Source organism: Lithobates pipiens, unplaced genomic scaffold, assembly GCF_037356315.1.
Source record: "Lithobates pipiens isolate NorthernLeopardFrog02 unplaced genomic scaffold, aLitPip1_a1.2 Scaffold_16, whole genome shotgun sequence".
In the NCBI taxonomy this organism is placed as follows: domain Eukaryota; kingdom Metazoa; phylum Chordata; class Amphibia; order Anura; family Ranidae; genus Lithobates; species Lithobates pipiens.
Genome location: NW_027507748.1, coordinates 350,616,395 through 350,637,001, shown reverse-complemented (window position 1 = coordinate 350,637,001; position 20,607 = coordinate 350,616,395). Strand labels below are relative to the sequence as shown.

The 20,607-nt window shown below is 40.2% G+C and overlaps 1 protein-coding gene across 1 annotated transcript in view; it reads right to left on the bottom strand.

Annotated features, from left to right (window-relative positions):
- The window catches only part of MAN1C1 (mannosidase alpha class 1C member 1), a 160,655-nt gene that overhangs the window by 39,367 nt on the left and 100,681 nt on the right, over nucleotides 1–20,607 (bottom strand). Inside the window, exons 7-9 of the mRNA XM_077481894.1 lie at nucleotides 4,503–4,626; nucleotides 4,247–4,340; nucleotides 1,040–1,155 (exon numbers count right to left, since the gene is read on the bottom strand). Coding sequence (XP_077338020.1) covers nucleotides 1,040–1,155; nucleotides 4,247–4,340; nucleotides 4,503–4,626 — 334 coding nt within the window. The remainder of the gene's footprint in view (nucleotides 1–1,039; nucleotides 1,156–4,246; nucleotides 4,341–4,502; nucleotides 4,627–20,607) is intronic.

Here is a 20,607-nt window from a genome sequence, read left to right as displayed (position 1 = left end):
GTCATTGTAGTTCAATACATTGTACTTATAACTACGTTTTGTTTGTAGCTTACCATACTTTTGAATTGTACTCACTGTTTATATCCCCTGCGTGGGAATTTCATGGATGTAGCTGCCTATATATTTCAATAAAAATATTATACCAGAAAGTATTGAAATAACAGAATTATGGGATGACTTGCCGCAAGAAACAGGGGCCAATGTGGCTCAAACCCTGTGTATTGCAAACTCTTTCATACCATACCTCCCAACTTCCTGAGAAAAGAAAGAAGGAAACCTTTCTGAATTTAGGCAAAACCCAACATAGGGTGTGTAGACACACCCCTGCCATAGTATGACTGTATAGCATGAAGTACACCAGTACACTAAATGATTGGCTAAATTCTCAAGTATAATTTTTCACCACTACTTCTTTTTTCAAAATTACAGATGCAAAAGGTTGGATAAAAGGTGTTATACAGTATAACACTTCTGGCAGTAAATAGTACATTTTATACTTTAGACCAAAAAGAAGGAGAACAAATTTGATTGCAAAATATTTTAATGGTGTTTTATAAATTACCCAGAAATCACAGGCCATCTTCCACCAATATGCCTTAGCATTTCAGCACAGCTTATCTTTCCTGATAGGTTACAGTATTTTTGTGAATTTTTCCAAGATAGAAAGTGAAGCATTACTGTAAATTATGACCATGGCGCTTCCTTCTAAGGAGGAAAGCTCTCACACTAGGGACGAGGGGGGAAAGGCCATACATTCTTGAAAAGTGGGTGCCATGGTCTTGTGTGAGTAATAGAAAGTCAGCAATATCAGTAAGTATTGCCTAACTGCAAAGTGTAAAATAATCAAAGTTTCAGTTCTTTGAAAATGTACATGTCTATCTGTTGCTCTAGACATTCCTGCAGAATGTATCGTTAACTGGATAAAAATCATGACTCGTGGGACCGCCGACCTTCTGGCACAACAAATATTGGGTTAACAGAAGATTGACCTACATAGTATAATGCATTTAGTGGACAAGACACAAAGCTTGTTTCATACCTCTACAGCTTCATAGTACATGCCCTTTGCTTCATTATCTTGTTTAGCTGACATCAGCCAAGACTTGATTAAGTATTCATAGAAGCTGTCACCAAGTCCTCCAAGAGACACATGATCTATAGTGGGAGAAGTGACACACAATTTGTAGAGAAAGGATGATAAAGAATTTAATCCGACATTTCATTTGTGCGCATGCAAATCTTGATGTTAAGTATCCATGCCAAGCACCTCTTAAATTCCAATTCCTTCTCAGCATTGTCATTTAAAAATTGTCAGTTCATAATTAAGTGTTCTAATACAATGTCTTTTACATGCTAGCTCTGTGATGTTCAAAGAAAATTACATTAGGTTAAGTCTAAAGCTTCTAATTACATCTGACAATTCACTATGGGCTTAGTGAATAGAAAGAGAAGCAAAAGAAAATTTTCCATTTTACAGTTAGTGAAAATAATGAAATGTAAAACATGGTTAGATATTAAAGTGAATCTATAGTCAACTAAACCTCAGCTGACTATAGCAATGAAATGCTGCATACAGTATATGTAAAATTATCTGCAAATGCCCTGAAGGTTGAGTCGGTCTTCTAATCTGGTCATACACCATTTTTTTTCTTCGGCCAACGGCTGAGAAAAGCTAACGAATGCCTCCATCCACCTCATTTGTGTGTCATTGTATTATGACAGGGGAATGCGATGCATTTTCCAACATTTGACAGAAGTCGATCAAATGAGCGGGGACAGCAATATACCGATTGAAATTCAGCAAGTCCTTACTGAACTGGCTGAATTTCAATCAGTGAATGATCAGCTTAAAGTGATTGTAAATGCTTTTTATTTTAAATTAAAATAAGAAAAATGCTATACTTCCAGCACTCCTGGCTCCCCCCCCCCCCGCCCCCCGGCTGACTGCCCCCATAGCAAGCTGCTCGCTATGGGTGCAATTGTGCAAACTCGTTCTGCTCACTGGCTATGATTAACAACAGCAGGAGCCAATGGTTCCCACTGCTGTCTCTGAGCCAGTGGGGAGGGAGAGAACCGAGAGAGCCACTGATCTTGTGCACATCACTGGATCAAGATCAGGCTCAGGTAAGTATAAGGGGAGGGCCTGCATTAATTAAATGTTACATGTTCCACCCTAAATATTGGTGGAACATGAAACATGTTCCAGAAGGTGAACTTATGCTTTAATGTAGAGAAAGGATTAAGTTAAAAAACCTTCTACCTTAAGAACCGCTTTAACCCCTAACCGGCAGGTTGGCTCTCCTGTGCAAATCGCCGTAGCTATGTCAGCCACTTTAAGACCACTAGGGGGCATGCATGCCAGGACGACAGACTTGATGCGCATGTCTGGCGCCCATGATCTCTGTCAGGCACCTGTGATCGCTCCTGAGAGAGACAGAATGAAGATCTGTAAAGGTAAACAGACAGATCTCTGTTTTGCAAGAGGTGAGGACACTGATCTTTTGTTCATACTAAGTATGAACAACAATTGGTCTCCTCCCCCAGGCAGTCCCATTCCCCCACAGTTATAATCACTCCCTAGGACACACATTTAACCCCTTGATCGCCCCCTAGTGTTAACCGCTTCCCTGCCAATGACATTTATACAGTAATCAGTGGGTATTTTTTTAGCTCTGATTGCTGTATAAATGTCAATGGTCGCAAAAAAGTGTCAAAGGTGTCCAATCTGTCCGCCGCAATGTCACAGTCCCAATAAAAATTGCAGGTTGCCGCCATTACTAGTAAAAAAAAATTAATAGTAAAAATGCCATAAATCTATCCCCTATTTTGTAGACGCTATAACTTTTGTGCAAACCAATCAATATACGCTTATTGCAATTTTTTTTCTTCCAAAAATATGTAGAAAAATACATATCGGTATAAACTGAGGAAGAAATTTGTTTATATTATTTTGGGGGATATTTATTATAGCAAAAAGTAAAAAATAATGTTTTTTTTCAAAATTGTCACTCTTTTTTTTGTTTATAGCGCAAAAAATAAAAACCACAGAGATGATCAAATACCACCAAAAGAAAGCTCTATTTGTGGGAAAAAAGGACGCCAATTTTGTTTGGGTACAACGTTGCATGACTGCACAATTGTCAGTTAAAGCAACGCAGTGCCGTATTGCAAAAAATGGCCTGGTCATTAAGGGCGCAAATCCTTCTGGTAACATAAATACCAAAGTTCGTAATTGACCATGCACTCTCCCCCATTCTGCACCTTGTTATTGGTCTGTGATCACAACAATCTTCAACAGAGACCAAGAACCAGATTTTTAGAGTGAAATCGACATCCCTGGATTTCAGGACAACAAAAGTATGTGCAATCACATCTGCAGTGCCTGCATATCATTGATATGTTCAGTTGACTACAGGTATCCTTTGACCACACTATTTACTGGAATACCTTTACTCACTTAGGCCCTGATGTCATCATGACAGGAGCATCTATAATATAGCCAAAGATGCCCACATAGATAAGGGGCACTCCGTCACCCTTACTATTTTTCTGGCAGGACCCTGCATAGTTTCCAGAAAAAAAAATTAATCATCTTTTAATCATTTTCAGACTGTGCTTTGATTTGAATTAACATATCAGCGGTCACTATAGAGGAGGAAGGAATGGTTGGGAAACTGGCTGACTGGTTTCCCAGAAGCCTGCATACCCCACAGCAGGTGTTTCATTTTTTTTTGCAACTTTAGTTCCACTTTAATAAACATCCATAGCCCTTCTTCAAGTTATAGACACCTGTTCCCACTGTGATGAGATCTTAGTTGAGCGACTGCCTTAGTACCACACAGCCTAATTTGAAAATCTTTTCCTTTGGGTCCCACACGTTTATGTTGTATTTTAAAGGTACTCCTATGGAGAAATTGTACTCCATACTCTAGCAGAATACCAACCCATCATAGGATTTAAAGGAGATCATGAAGCACTTGAACAGGAACCAACAGAGAAGATTTTCATATTTTTGGTGCTGTGTGGCACCAAAGAGGTTTGCACAGCCAAGATATCCTCATAGTGTGGACAAGTAAGTCTATAACTCGGAGGACATCTGAGAATGTCCATCATGCTGATGGTTTTGGGCATCATTCAAAAATAAATTCATAACATACAAACTGCAAAGCTTTCCGGTAAAATTTTTGACCAGTGCAAGAATTCTAATATGACATAAGCAAATAAAAAAATGTAATTATGTACATACGCTGAACCCAGCTGCCACTGACAGGGCTGAAATAATTAGGATACAATCCATGTGGTTTTTCTATTTTCTTTAAAGTTTTCCTGATGTTGTTTACCTGCAAGAAATATTGTGTTTGGGAATGGTTTAAATCTGGCAATTAATTACACCTTGTTGAAAAGTAACTGGTACATCTTTACCATAAAGAAGTCTAATTTCTTCAATAATAGACATCGATCAATATAAATATGGCATAAGCATTAAAAACAGGCCAAGTTACCTTCTCAATAAACACTGAATCTCCAGACAGCTCACTGAGTTTCAAGAATTCCAAATGTAAGGTCCCAAATTCTGCTAAAATGCTGCTTCCTGCCGAGGCCCATCCCCAGCTCCAGTTTAATCCACTGAAAGATAGAAGGGCTTATTAATTAAAGCTCAGCTGAAGGAAAAAAAACTGTATTACACAGATCTAATACGCATAAGAAAACTGTTTCACTTGGAAAACTATTTGCAATTCTGTTCATTTAGTCCTGAGATTCACTCAAAGTCGAGCAGATGACATCCTACCGCCCAACTTTTTGAGATGGGATCGAGGGACACATATTAGCAAAAGTATATAGGTGTAGGATACACCCCCTATCACGGGTGTATAATTCTCCTTAACGGAGAATTATTTAAAAAATATTAGTTAAACCCACAAATTCTTTTTTTTTTTTTAACCACTACTATTCCTTTATATTGGATTTTGAAATGTACACATGCAGCAATTTAGAAATTGGATGAAAGGTTTAGCACTGAGATATACTTTTTGAAAGATAAAAAGTAAATTTTATATACAACTATATAGATCAGACCAAAATGAGGGCAAATGAGGAGGAAAGAGGGACAGAGGGACATTGCTCCAAATCAGGGACAGTCCCTCAAAATCAGGGACATTTGGGAGCTATGTGACACCACTTTTTTGTTACAGTTAAAAAACAACAGTGGTGTCATCTCTTCATCCCCAGCTTGCTTAATGGACAGTGAAGGAGAATTTCTCTGTTTACTTTGCTCTCTTTTTATGTCAGCTTGCTTCTTGCCATTACACTTGCCGCTCAATCAACTAGCTTCTAGTCCAGCCCCTCCCTCACCCAGTTTGAGCACTGCATTACAAAAAAAGCAAAGTATACAATATGCCACAACTACATAAATCTCATATAATCTTTAATACATTAATCTAAATTCAAGTCATTTTCAATATTTTTAAATCCTCAGCTTTCATTAAAATAATACCTGTCCTTCAGATCTTTGTTCAGGCCCTTCCTGATATAGGGTGACAATGTCCTATCCCTGCCTCCAATAGTGCTTCTGAAATGTCAGTCTGTCACATGGGTTTTCAAGAAGGCTACAAGTGGCCAAATAAACATACTTTACACGGCCATAGTCCACTATTTTCACCATCAGGAAACCCACCCTGAGAAATGCCATTCATTTATTACTGGCTTGCATGTGTATAGACAAGAAATGGCTACAAAAAAGGCCGCAGGAGATCAGCAGCACCTAGATGCAACTAGGGATGAAAAACGTAAAAACAAGTATTTTATTTTAAAAAATGGCAGTCGGTGTGCTACACTGTGCTTTATAATCCATTCACACAGGGGCAACTTTGGATCTGACTTGAAGTCGTCCCAAGTTGCCTCAAGTCACGCAACATGATAAAAATCAATGTAAGTGAATGAGAGCCGTCTTAATGTACACTACTGAAGTTGCTCCGACTTCAGAAAAGGTTCCTGTACTACTTCAATCCGACTTCTAGGCAACTTGTACCCATTGATTTCAATGGAAGTCACTTCCAAGTCGGATCCCCTGTCTTAACTGAAGCAACTTTCCAGGAAGTAAAAATTGTTTTCTAGGCAAACCCCTCCCTCCCACAGAGCTGATTATTATGTTATTGGCCACTGGCAAAGTCCCCTGTCCTGGAGGCAACTTCAAGTTGCCTTGTAAGTTGCCCCAAGTCGTGCTGTGATTCATACTCAAGTCGTGTCCAAGTTGCCTCCCAAAGTCTCGCTGGAAGTCGTGTTGCTCCTGTGTGAATGGACTCTTAGCAAACTAAATGTCATTCAGTTAGTTACTTTAATAATTTATTAATAAATAGAGAGCTACATTAATGTATGTCTTTTTTAATTTCTGCCTGGAGTTTAGCTTTTAGCTACTAGTCTATGTATGTTTCACATTTTCAGTTACACCAGACCTGATGCGTTTAAAGTGTTACGAAACCCATAACAGTAAAATCATTCTGTATATGCAGTAAAGCATGCTTGTTATACTCACTGTGGAACCTAAGGGGTTAATCCTGCTCATTGTGTAAAATAGCTGTTTGATCCTCTCTTCTCTGATCCTCCCCTTGTTTGACTGTCCTCAATCCACCTTCTGCTAGTACTGAACCTTGGGGGCACTCTGCACATGCTCAGTTCGGTGTGTAGTGCTAGAGAGTTTTTCTTGGGAGGGTGCATGTGATTGACACAGGGCCAATCAGCACTGTCCAGACAGAGGGTCAGGGGTCCTGCAGCCCCATAGGACAGTCAGAGGACAATGAAAACTCCTTCTACAAGCTTTAACCAGTGCTTGGCTGGACACTGATAGTCACAGTCACAAAACTGCTATATACTGCTGATGAGAAGAGGTATTTAGCATTTTATATTTATTAAAATGATTGCATTTCTGTCTGTGTACTGTGGGAGACCAGATAAAGTAATACATGCAGGGTCCTGGGTTTAGTAACACTTTAATTGAAGGGAAAAAAAGTCTAAAGTAAAAAATAATATTATATATTAACATATTTTAAAATAAATTGTACACAGTGTGATAGATTTTCTGTATATAGATGTATAAACATTTTTTCAAGTACAAGAAATTTCTGAAATTTGACACCTGATTGGCTCTGATGAGTCATTAAATGTGGTAGCCCATAAGTAACGCATTATTTTAAGTTTATTGTGAAACATTACAGTGGCCAACTTTTTTAACCGGTTCCCGACCAGCGCACGACGATGTACGTCGACAGAATGGCACGGGCAGGCATATTGGCGTACAGGTACGTCCAATCTTCAATGCCGCCCTGCTATCGGGAGCGCGCCGTCGGGACCCCCGTGAATCCGGTCGCGGGACCCGCGGACTCGATCGCTGCGGGCATCCCCGCGATCGTCTCACGGGATGGCTGAATGGAGGAAATGCCGTGTAAACAGCATTTCTCCATTCTGCCTAGCAACTAGTGATGCTGATCTCTGCTCCATGTGATTGGAGCAGAGATCATTGTTCACTAAATGAAAGCCCAACCCCCCCACAGTTAGTAACACACCCCTAGGAACACTTAACCCCTACACTGCCACCCACTGGTTAACCCCTTCATTGCCAGTGTCATTTACCCAGGAATCACTGCATTTATATAGCAGTGATTACTGTATAAATGACAATGGTCCCAAAAATGTGTCAAAAATGTCCGATGGGTCCCCCACAATGTCGCAGTCACAATAAAAATCACTGATCGCCGCTATTACTAGTAAAAAAAAATAATAAAAAAATTATTAATAAAAATGCTATAAAACTATCCCTATTTTGTAAACGCTATAACTTTTGCGCAAACCAATCAATAATCGCTTATTTCCGATTCTTTTACCAAAAATATGTAGAAGAATACGTATCGGCCTAAACTGAGGGAAAAAAATGTTTTTTTATATATTTTTGGGGGATATTTATTATAACAAAAAGTAAAAAATAATGCGTTTTTTTCACAATTGTCGCTCTATTTTTGTTTATAGCGCAAAAAATAAAAACCGCAGGGGTGATCAAATACCACAAAAAGAAAGCTCTATTTGTGGGAAAGAAAGGACGTCAATTTTGTTTGGGAGCCACGTCGCATGACCACGCAATTGTCAGTTAAAGCGACGCAGTACCAAATCGCAAAAAGTGGTCTGGTCTTTGACCAGCAAAATGGTCCGGTCTGTAAGTGGTTAAACAACCTTTTCTCTGGCCAAAATATACAGAAACCACTGCCAAATATGAACCAACTTATAAACAACTCAAAAGGTACATAATAGTGAAGTAAAACTCTTCTTCCGCCTTTCCCCAATTACTTATTTCCCCCACGGGGCACTGCTGTTTTGCCTCTCACTTCACATACAGAGGTGAAGCCAGACTTTCAATGACCACATGCACATCAGACACCTCTGGCCTTCCTTCACCCTATTTTGTTCTGGAGCAAAATAATCTAGTTCGGGGACTCTCATTCTCGAATATATATACACACACACAGGTATATATTTTTTTCCTTTAATAAGGTTAGAATTAAAAAAACAAAATGTTAAAAATTATTTTCTTTTTAAATCAAATATCTAAGAAATATTGCCAGTGTGCAGGGTGTGCGATCCACACAGGTCCCCAGTGTGCCCTGTCACACTCTGCCTACATGGAGAAACAAAAATGCAATGAAAGCACATTCCTACTGAGTCCATGAAGTGTGTACACAGCCGGCAGCTTTTGGGACTTTTTTTTTTTTTTTACACACAGGCGGTGGCCAATGCCTGGTTAAAAGATCCAGCCACCGCCGCCCACAGTCACTAAAACGCTGGCCGCTGGTGGAGTGATCTGCAGCCACGCACTCCAGGGCCGGGACAAGGGGTGGGGCACCAAGGCGAGAGGGGCACCTGGCTTCCCTGGGTGCAGTGAGCTGGGAGGGCGACAGTGGGCTGCTACACTGTTGGCAATCGCTAGCACCAAGTACTCTTGGTGTCTCTGATTCTCCAGTGCAGCGATTGCTGGCACTGTAGCAATCAGTATCTCTTCCAGCCCTCTTCTTAACAGTAGTGTCAGAGCGCCAAGGGAAGTTTCCTGTAGGTTCCTCTTATGTGTAATCTGACCGAACAGTAGAAGGAGGGATTAAGAGCATTTTTTTGCTGAGGGGAATTTGGAGATGAGAGAATTTCTATTGGGGGGGGGGGGGGGGGAGTAAGAAATGTACAGTGTTTGTGCTGGGAGGTGGATTTGGAGATGAGAGCATTTCTATTGGGGGGGGGGGGGGTAGGATATGTATGGTGTTTGTGCTGGGAGGGGGATTTGGGGTGGGGTAAGAGAATTTGTGTAAGAGGGAGCAGTTCAGGAGATTTATACTGGAAGGGGGGATATGGGGGAAGGATTTATGCTGGGGGGGTGGAGGCAAAAGTTGGTGCTGAAGGGGGGATTTGTGCTAGAAGGGGGGTATATGGCGGTGAGGATTTGTGCTGGGGGGTACTTTTTCACTGCATGGGGGGCCACTTTTGATCTTTTATTTCATGATACACCCCTGAATATTGCATTAATGTTTTGTACTCTCTTTTCTAGCTAGTAGGTAAAGCTCAGTTTCCCATCATGTATACGTGTCTATAATTTTTTGCTAAGTTGAAAAAAAAATCCTCATGGTTACAGAGCTCAACAGTGCAAGCTAAATTTTACACATGAAGAGAATAAAACAGAGGAATATCAGATCCCATTTCCTTCCTTCCTGTTCAACCAAATACATTTATTTTTATTTTTTTAATACTTTGTATAAAGTTTTGCATTTAGGCAGGTGTACATCTGAGCATTGAGATAATACAATTCATGTACAGAGAGATTTGTCACAATTGTCACAATCAGTTAAAAATTACCAATATGGCTGTATTTTGGGAGACCCATGTGAAATCTGACCTGCACAGATTATGACATTTTTGGACCCAGGGCTTAGATTGGAATATATTCGGACTAATAGACTGGATAAAAACTAAAAATTGAGTTAAAACATTTTAAAGCATATAAACTTAAACAAAAAAATAATAAAAAATTACGATATAATTGTCCCCAAACATTTAAATTTTCTTTGGGTATAAATCAATTTTCTTTCTCAGGCTTTCTTTTTTCTATTTTCATCTGGTGATCCAGACAGCAAGTCTGTTGTACTTCAAAAGAACAAGTGCTCTTTCACATGTCTTAGTTTACAAGGATGAAACAAACCATTTAACACTGGCAGGGATGTTTACAATAATCAGCTTTTGTTTATTCCTGTAAACCTTCGTGCCAAAAGGAAAAAACTGTTTGCTGTAATTGATTAAAAAGTATGAGCTGGAGTTTGGCTTCAGTGTGTTGGTGTATTTAAATCTGCTAGTACATTTAACACTACCACCCCCCAGACTGGCAATGCTGCTGCCTGCTGTGCCTTCTGTGCTCCATCCAGAGGGTAGGCACTCTAATACAGATGGCGTGATCCTGGCCAGATCACCAGGTGAATAAAGAGTGAAAAAAGAAAACAAATGCCGCCACCACATGTAAGGATTGGTAAGTTGCAATATAATAAATTTTTGGTTTTGCATTTATTACCGATTTAAGATGTTAGCTGATGTGATCTCTTGTAGGTTGTATTACTAAAGGAATAGAGCATATTTTAAAAGTGTATTTTCACATATGTTAGAGAGTTCGGTGAAACAAATTGAAACTTCACCTCATTCAGTAAACTATGTGAATTTTTCTTTGCAAAATAAATTTTAACTTAGCTTAGTCAATGAGGTAAGGTCATGTTGACTTCATTTTTCCAATCATGGGTGAACAAAAATCCTGTTTCTTATGTTTATTGCAGATATGATACCCATACAGAATAAGCGGATAGTTATAAATATATCAAAATGGGCCAGCATGTGCCTTGCGGCAATAAGCAATCAGAGTACACAAGAACAGCACATATGAGCAAACAAGCCTGTGTCTTGTATACCTCCCCCAACGATACAATGACTAAAAAGGATATAACACAGTGCATAGGGATGGTTAGTCATTTCCCTGAGCAACATTCGGTCCCTGATGGGAATATGAATTATTGAAGGGGAGATCAGATGTACTCCAACTCTCCCAAATTTATATTTATATGGACAGTTTCTGTTTGTGTATATTATCTTTTCATATGAAATGATCTGATTGACCAATGCAATCCACCGGCCCGGTATTGGTAAGCTAATAGCCACCACTGTGTGCCTGATGGTAAAGATGTAATTCACAGTTGAAGACTATGCTACATACAATAAGTGGCATCCTCTTCTAAAGGTTTGTAACAAAGAGTTAAATTCCTTGTTACATTTATTTATTGGCAGGTTTATATGTTTACCCTTTTAGATTTGTGGATGTAGTGCTATAATTAAAACAAGTAGTATGGTAATAAAAGAAATGTACTTCAATTCAATCCAGGGAGCTCCTTAACTTCTGCAAACATCAGGAAGTCTTGGAGTCGGCAATCTACACAAGGTTCTAGGCACATTCACTAATCTGTCCTAGACGAGGCTCTGAGGTAGACTTCTTTGTTCTCTTGTATATACAGTATGTGGAACTTATTGAAGGGGCCCCCAAATTAAACTTCTTAGAACCAGGTCAGTCTGGTTATAACGGTTTTAAGGTAAGGAATGGGTGCTTAAATAAAGGGCATGGAAAAATTTACTTTACAGGCACCAATTGTAGAAAAATATAAAGTACATTTTATTATACATATATTACCTAAAAAACATTTAACCATTCGCCTACCAGCCACTTAAAGCCCCCCCCCCCCCTGCCCAAGCCATTTTTCAGCTTTCTGCGCTGTATACTTCCCTGCTCGGTGTTATGGAATTGCACAGGGTGGCCGCGAACCTTCTCTTCTCAAGTCCACTGCTGCTGCTCCTGGCCCCTCCTCTCTTTCCAATGCCCCCACGGGACACAGACAGCAGGACTCGGACCAGCCCCCCGCACCCTCGTTACTTGCTTTAATTGATAGCACTGAGAGCCAATGGCTCCTGGTGCCCCAGCAAAGTCAGAGAGACCCAGAAGTGAGGGGAGAGAAGATCTGCAGACGTATACAGCACTAGATCGAATGAAGGGCTTAGGAAAGTAGAAGGGGAGGTAAGGCGGGATGCTGATGCCTAAACATTCTTTACCCTAATACAACAAATGCATTAAGGTAAAAAAATGTTTAGGCTTTAGAACCACTTTAACTAATTTCATTCTCGGAGTACCTTATGCTCCTAAAACCATAGCAACTAAGGAGAGGAAAATTACACAGGATCCAAAGAGGAAAGGGAAGGACACATATTTCTTTGAAGGTAACCACATGGCAAATTTCTTGCTGTCATTAGAGCTAATGGGTTGCCACATAGCTATTTGTATATTACTTCTATGGCTTGCCGATTTCTTTCATCTTTCTGTCTACTTCGTGTAAACTCCGATTATAACTTTCTTTCATTGCCTCTCTCTCTGTTTCTGCTGGTGGCTCACTGATATTTGGCATTACTGCTTATTATCCTTGTTACAATTTGTGTTTTTGTGTATGCTGAAAAATCTGCAGTAATTACACAGACACATCTGAAAATAGTCACTCTAGGAAGGAAGTCTGCGGCTTCTGAAACTAATGAGGTGTTGTCACAAAACTAAGCTGATGAGATGTCACAAAACTTGTGCATGCAGAACATCATTGTCAGATCAGCCTGCGTTAGGAACATTGTGCAATGGTAGATTTACTTAGAGCAATTCTGAATCCGAATGTGAAACAGTATCTACAAAAAGTGTTTTATGACTTCAGTATAAACAGTTTTGGGGCACTAAATTATTTCTTAACGTTTAAAAATGTTTAAAACAATATTTGATGCACTTTGTTTTTGCTATTTGTATACATTTTATTTACAGATAAACATTAAGTGCAGGGCGCACCCAAAAACACATTGTTTTCTAAAGAAAGAACACAGAAGCTGTTTGCCTTCAAACAATCTTTCTTGACATGCACCCAATCTGAAAAGAGCAGACGGGGAGGGAGAGTAAAGCGAATTAACTACTCCCAACTCATACATTTGTGTGTGTACATTGCAGCTATTGAGCTCTATAAACAACATTTGTTATACAAAAAAGATAAGAATAGATGGGTAACTGAAAAGAAGCCTATAACTCATCATAAACATGATTACTATGCAATATTTCATATTTTTACAAACTTTCAATTACAATTTTTATTTCTAGTCTGTTTCTGAACTGGAATTAGACCACACAGAAGCGAAATGTAAAATAATCCACCTAGGCCAAATAAGCACATGCATATTGTAGCACTGTTTACGGAAGCTAGTTAATGAAAGATAACTAAATTGTAAGTTACACAGACAAACCTCAAAATACAATCCCGAAGGTTTAACCAAATGACTACTGAAAGTTTGAAGTGTTGAATAGTAAGAAACGAACTTTGCGTAATCTCGTCATACCCTGTATGAATTTCAGTTCCTAAAGCCTAGCACACACTGTGAGATTATCGGACAAATAATCTTCAATTTTTTTTCCATGCTAGCCTCCATATTGAAAATCAAGAGGTTACTAAAGTAAGAAAATTCTCGTACGACAGAATACAAATTTGGAAGTGATGTCATGTGTTGTAGTGCATTTGTATTGTATTTTCAGACGAAAACTGTACTAATTAAACGAAAATCTTATGATCTGGTATCGGGAAAAAATTTAGTATTTGTCCCTTCGGAAAATTTCAGACGGAAGCTGTGTACTAAAGATCAGATTATCGGTCTATCGATCGATTCGAAAGTGGTATTTTCCATACGATTTTCTAATGGTGTGTACGGGCCTTAAGGAATCAGGCAAAATTAGCTCAGTGGGTGGCCCTTTTGGCCTTCTCCTGTCAGACATCCCTCAAATGAAAAAATGTAGGAATATTTGGCAAAAAGCAACTGCATTCAATCAGATGCAGCAACAGTTTTCATGTATTTTCAGGTAGTTTTGGGGGTGTCAGGGTAGTTTTTGGGCAATACAATAGGCACAGTGGGAGCTCCTTCCATCTCCACTCTGTAGTGTGGATGGAGGAATCTCTGGCTGAACTATCAGTATATAACCAGAATTAGAGAGGAAAGGAAAGCTTTTTTTTTTCCATTGTATATGGTTGTACTTAGTATTTACTGTTTTTAATTGGTATATATTATTGTTTCCTTCAATAATCAGGGGTTTAAAAAGGGATTGTGACTGGAAATAAATGTACCACAATATGAGTGCTTTAAAGTGATTGTAAAGTCTTGATTTTTTCCTATAAAAACAATAAACATATACTTACCTGCTCTGTTGCAGTGGATTTGCACAGAGCAGCCCAGATCCTCCTCTTCTCGGGTTCCTCTTCTGTGATCCTGGCCCCTCCCTCCTGTTCACTGCTCCCACAGCAAGCAGCTTTCTATGGGGGCACCAGAGCTGAGTGACAGCTCCCTGTGTCCATCTAGACATAAAGCCCGAACTGGCTCCGCACCCTCTCTTCCCCTGATTGGCTAGCTGACAGAAATGGAAGCCAATGGCTCCACTGCTGTGTTTCAGCCAATCAGGAAGGAGAATCTTGCATGGCTGAGACACTCGTGGACATTGCTGGACAGAGAGGGACCTCAGGTAAGTGTTAGTGTGGCTGCTGCACACAGAAGGCTTTTCATCTTACTGCATAGAATGCATTAAGATTAAAAAAACTCCTGCCTTTACAACCACTTTAAGACAAGGGGTTGACACTGGTTATCATGTAGGAGAGTAACCTGCAAACGCACCAGTGCCTAAAAAAAAAGACAGGCTCAAGTCATTAAGCTATGATAGCCTTTATTTGTTCATTATTTATTCATCATTTTTGAGCAATGAGAGCTAATAGAAACTGAAAAAAACAGTCAGGTTCAAAATGATCATCATACCAAAAAACACATACTTCATAGCTTAGTAATATGAGCATAATGCACATTCATTCGCCCCTCTGTTTTTCACACACAGGCACAAGAGACTGTTGTAGGAAAGAGAGGAAATGAAAAAGAAGAGCAGGAGGGCGCATGCGCGGAGCTGAGCCGAGCGTTAATGCCGGCTTAGAGCTCCGTATCCCGCGGGACAAACAAACCAAATATCGGCGGAGGTAACCTATCCTTCCGCACCTATATATTACCTTTCAGTGCTCACAACACCCTACGTCATATTGAAGCCATTCTGGGTTGTCTAAAGAAGCACATGAAGCCGAAATCAGGCAAAAAAGCGCCGCCTCACAATCACTGCAGCATGGCACAGAAGCCTTCCTCCTCTGAGGTGAGATGCAGGGAGGACAAATAGCCAGCCCCTTCTGCTACATCACTCAGTGATGATTTTACATTAATGGCACACAGTCTCTCTAATTCCCTTTCTAATAAAAATGTGGTAGAATTGGAGAACATTGAAATTTCTTCACATAAGGACTTGTCTCCTCCTGTAACACTGAAACAAATGGAAAACCTGCTTCAAAAATCACTAAAATCTACCGCAGACCTTATCACTACAAACCTTACTAAGGAAATTAGAGAATTAGGCCAGCGCACATCTGCACTTGAAATTAGAGTAGAAGATTTGGAGAATAATACATCAAACTTTGCCTCAGAAATTGATATTCTTAAAGAGGAAAATGACATATTACAATCCAAATTGGAGGACTTTGAAAATCGGGCAAGACACTCTAATATACGCAACAGAGGAATCCCCGAATCAGTGACTGACTTTGACTGACTATGATAGCACTTTTTCAAGAATTGCAACCAGCTATACCGCTAGAACGTCTTGAGATGGACAGGGTTCATAGAGCCCCAACACCGAAAAAAACAGATGATCCACCCGCAACATTATCGCAAAATTACATTTCTACCATGCTAAGGAACAATTGCTAAGTACAGCAAGAAACAAAGACTCCCTAATTTTCCAAGGACATAATTGTCAATTATTCATAGATCTTTCACAAATAACAATCAACAAAAGAAGATCTCTGAAACCACTTCTTCAAATACTACAACGCCATCATTTACCAATGGGGCTTTCCTTTCTCTATGCGTTTCACTTTTCAAAGTCGCAAATACCCTTGTCCAGGACTGCCAAGGACTTGCAAAGTACCTTACAGAATTTAGGGCTGGTAAATAAAAACAGAGACTTTGCCGACATACGCCAAAAATCGTCCTCCTCTGCTGGCAATTCTTCTTCTGCTTCCAGGAATGATGAAGATCACAGTCCGTATAAAAGAAGTCACATACAATCTCCAGTTCCGGATCTGGCTGATTCTATGGATTGATAAATAACTTATACCGAGGCTACTCTTTCACTTTTCCACTTTTCTTTTCTTTGGCTGGCCTCTTCCGAGATTTTTTGACCTCCAGCCAATGTTTACATCATACAATTACTTGAAATAAGTCACTTTTGACTCGGGCACCTTTTTTGTTGCCTCAAAATTTTGCTCTTTGTTTGTAAAACTAAAAAGTATATGATTGGCTCTCCATGTTCTGCAGGGATGTTCCTTGCGCCCTCTCTTGCTACCCTCAGCTAGTCAGTATTTAACGGGCAGTTGACAGTGGCTCATGTACCCTTGGAGGGAGATATTTTCTCCCCTCAATTGATATGTTAGAAATATATATATGTTATGCTATATTTTCATGATGAATGCAAATCGCATTTTCTTTCTTAGTTTGTTTTACTTTTTTACTTTTTCTTACCTTTCCCCCTATACTCTGGAGACAAATAATTTCCTACATGATCCTTGCTTTAAATTAAACATAAACATAGATACATTTCCTTCAATTCCATGGCTCCATTAAATATGCTATCCTTGAATACGCAGGGATTTAACATCCCACACAAATGCACTAAAGCCTTTCGTACATTTTCATCCAAAAAAGCACATATAGTATGTTTTCAAGAGACCCATTTTACTACACAATCTACTCCCAAATTCTTCAGTAAAGCCTACCCACAAGTATTTATGGCCTCGGCCTCCACAAAACATTGTGGTGTGCTTATAGCCTTCCATCGTACTACCCCATTTTCACTAATGAAAGAAATTAAAGATCCAGAAGGCTGATATCTGATTCTTAAAGGGCATTTACTTGATACCGCTATCACTATTATATCATATTATACCCCCAACAAAAATCCTAACTCTTTTCTCTCCAATTTACTAAAATTTTTATCTCATATATCTCTACCTGCATTATCTAAACACAACTGGAAATGTTGGAGGAATCTGTGTCTATTATAGAGGTATCTGAAGTTATTAAAAATCTGAAACTGAATAAGAGGCTGGGTCCTGATGGATTTTCTGCTCTTTACTACAAAACATTCGCAGATATCTTATCACCAGTTTTGACAAATACTTTCAATTCCCTCTTGGAAGGTCATTCTTTTAGGAGAGAAACCCTGACCGCAATCATTTGTATGCTCCCGAAATCACATACAGACGATTAAATTTGGTCTAATTAGCGCCCTATTTCTTTATTAAATTTGGACATAAAAATTTTAGCCAAAATTCTAGCTAATAGATTAACCACTTCAGCTCCGGACCAATAAATACCTTAAGGACCAGAGGTCTTTTTGCAATTTCGCACTGCGCTGCTTTAACTGGTAATTGCGCGGTCATGCAATATTGCACCCAAACGAAATTTGCGTCCTTTTCTTCCCACAAATAGAGCTTTCTTTTGATGGTATTTGATTGCCTCTGCGATTTTTTTTTTTTGCGATATAAATGGAAAAAGAGCGAAAATTTTGAAAAAAAAAGATATTTTCTTCTTTTTGTTATAAGAAAAATCGAATAAACTAAATTTTAGTCATACATTGAGGGCAAAATTTATTCAGCCACATGTCTTTAGTAAAAAAAATGTCAATAAGCGTATATTTTTTGGTTTGCGCAAAAGTTATAGCGTCTACAAACTAGAGTACATTTTCTGGAATTTACACAGCTTTTAATTTATGACTGCCGATCTCATTTCTTGAGGTGCTAAAATGGCAGGGCAGTACAAATCCCCCACAAATGACCCCATTTTGGAAAGTAGACACCCCAAGGAAATTGCTGATGGGTATGTTGAGCCCATTGAATATTTATTTTTTTTGTCCTAAGGGATTGAATAATGACAAAAAAAAAAAAATGATATATTGCTCACACATGCCATGGTTATATGTGGAATTGCACCCCAAAATATATTCCGCTACTTCTCCCGAGTATGGGGATACCACATGTGTGGGACTTTTTGGGAGTCTAGTCGCGCACGGCACCCCGAAAACCAATCACCACCTTCAAGATTTCTAAGGGTGCAAATTTTTGATTTAACTCCTCACTACCTATCACAGTTTCGAAGGCCATAAAATGCCAAAATAGCACAAAACCGCCCAAAATGACCCCATTTTGGAAAGTAGACACCCCAAGCTATTTACTGAGAGGCATGTTGAGTCCATGGAATATTTTATATTTTGCCACAAGTTGCGGGAATATTACAAACTTTTTTTTTTTTGCACCAAGTTGTCACTAAATGATATATTGCTCACACATGCTATGGGCAGAAGTCAAATTACACCCCAAAATAAATTCTGCTGCTTCTCCCGAGTACGGGGATACCACATGTGGGGGACTTTTTGGGAGCCTAGCCACGTACGGGACCCCGAAAACCAAGCACTGCCTTCCGGATTTGAATATAAAATGCTACCAAAAAACCTGTTAGCGATGGCAGGGATCAGGCCTGACTCTGCGATCGCTGCAGTTATGTGTTTAGTGTTTTGTAAGTGACAGTTATCGATCGATACTGCACTTGGGTGGGCTGGGCAGAGGGGCAAAACGCAGGTGCCAGCAGGTATTTGGGCTGATCCCGCTAACAATGCGTTTTTTTGGAACCCTAAACTGCTGGGGACGCTAGTATAGATCTGATCAGATCAGATATTGATCTGTTCAGATTCTATACCACTACGGGAGGTGTATGCTTTGCGTGTGGGTGTTAGCGGTACTGGCACTAACCTAGCGCTGCCTGGGGCGATGCAGACCCTGACCCTAAAACCTAATTGATATCACCCGCCGGGTGATCAGGGGGTTAAACCTTTATTGGGTAATAAATGGTGGGTGCCCTGATGTTATAAAAAACAAACTAACCAGAGTCACCCGTAACACTTATACGGTGATCAGTGGTGAAAGGGTTAACTAGGAGCAATCAGGGGGTTCAAATTTTTATTAGGTAGTATATGGGGGTCCCTGGCGCTATATAAAAACCTGACGGGGAACCTAAATAACTAACTGGCTAACCAGCGTCACCAGTGACACTTATACTGTGATCGCTGGTGAAAGGGGGTGAAAGGGTTAACTAGCAGCAATCAGGGGGTTAAAACCATTATTGGGTAGTATATCGGGGTACCTAGCGCTATAAAAACCTGGCGGTGAACCTAAAAAAATAACTAGCTACCTAGCGACACTAGCGACACTGATGCAGCGTTCAGAAAAATTATCGTTTAGTGACACTGGCAAAAGGGGGTGAAAGGGTTAACTAGCGGAAATCAGGGGGTTAAAACCATTATTGGGTAGTATATCGGGGTACCTAGCGCTATAAAAACCTGGCGGTGAACCTAAAAAAATAACTAGCTACCTAGCGACTGTAGCGACACTAATGCAGCGATCAGAAAAACGATCGCTTAGTGACACTGGCAAAAGGGGGTGAAAGGGTTAACTAGCGGCAATCAGGGGGTTAAAACCATTATTGGGTAGTGTATCGGGGTACCTAGCGATATAAAAACCTGGCGGTGAACCTAAAAAAATAACTAGCTACCTAGCGACACATGCAGCGATCAGAAAAATTATCGCTTAGTGACACTGGCAAAAGGGGGTGAAAGGGTTAACTCTAGGGGCAATCAGGGGGTTAAATCTTTATTGGGGGGTGATAGGGGGCTACCCTGGACCTAACACTAACTGTCCTGACAGTTTTTACTGTCACAACTGACACTGAATGCATTGATCAGTAAAGAAATGATCAATGCAATCAGTGACACTGTGACTGGGGGGGGAGGGGGGGCGGGGGGGATCGGGGGGCGATCGGGGGGGGGATTTGTGTGCCTGTGTGTACCTACATGTCAGTGTAGTGTTGGTGCACACTTACTTTTACTCTTCTCCTCGTAGTCCGGTCAAAAAGACCGCCCCGAGGAGAATGACATCACTTCCTCCTTCCTGTGTAAACAATACACAGGGGAGGAAGCTTCTCATTGGCCAGGAGCGATCCAGAGGGGGTGGCCGAAAACCAACGGCCATCCCCTCATCACGGAGCGCTCCTGGACCGAATCGGACCGCCGTAACCAGCGGGAGGGGGTCCGATCGGACCCCCCACCCGCTGGAAGGCAATCACGTAGATGTACGTGATTGTGCCTGCCTGTGCCATTGTGCTGACGTACATTGGCAATACGGCGGTCCTGAAGTGGTTAAACAGAATTATAGCCAACCTTATACACCGCGACCAAGTAGGTTTCATCCCAATTCGACAAGCTGGAGATAACATCAGACATGCAAGACTTTTGTCACATGCCGCTAAAACACGTCGTATTCCCACTTGTTTTCTCTCTTTAGACATTATGAA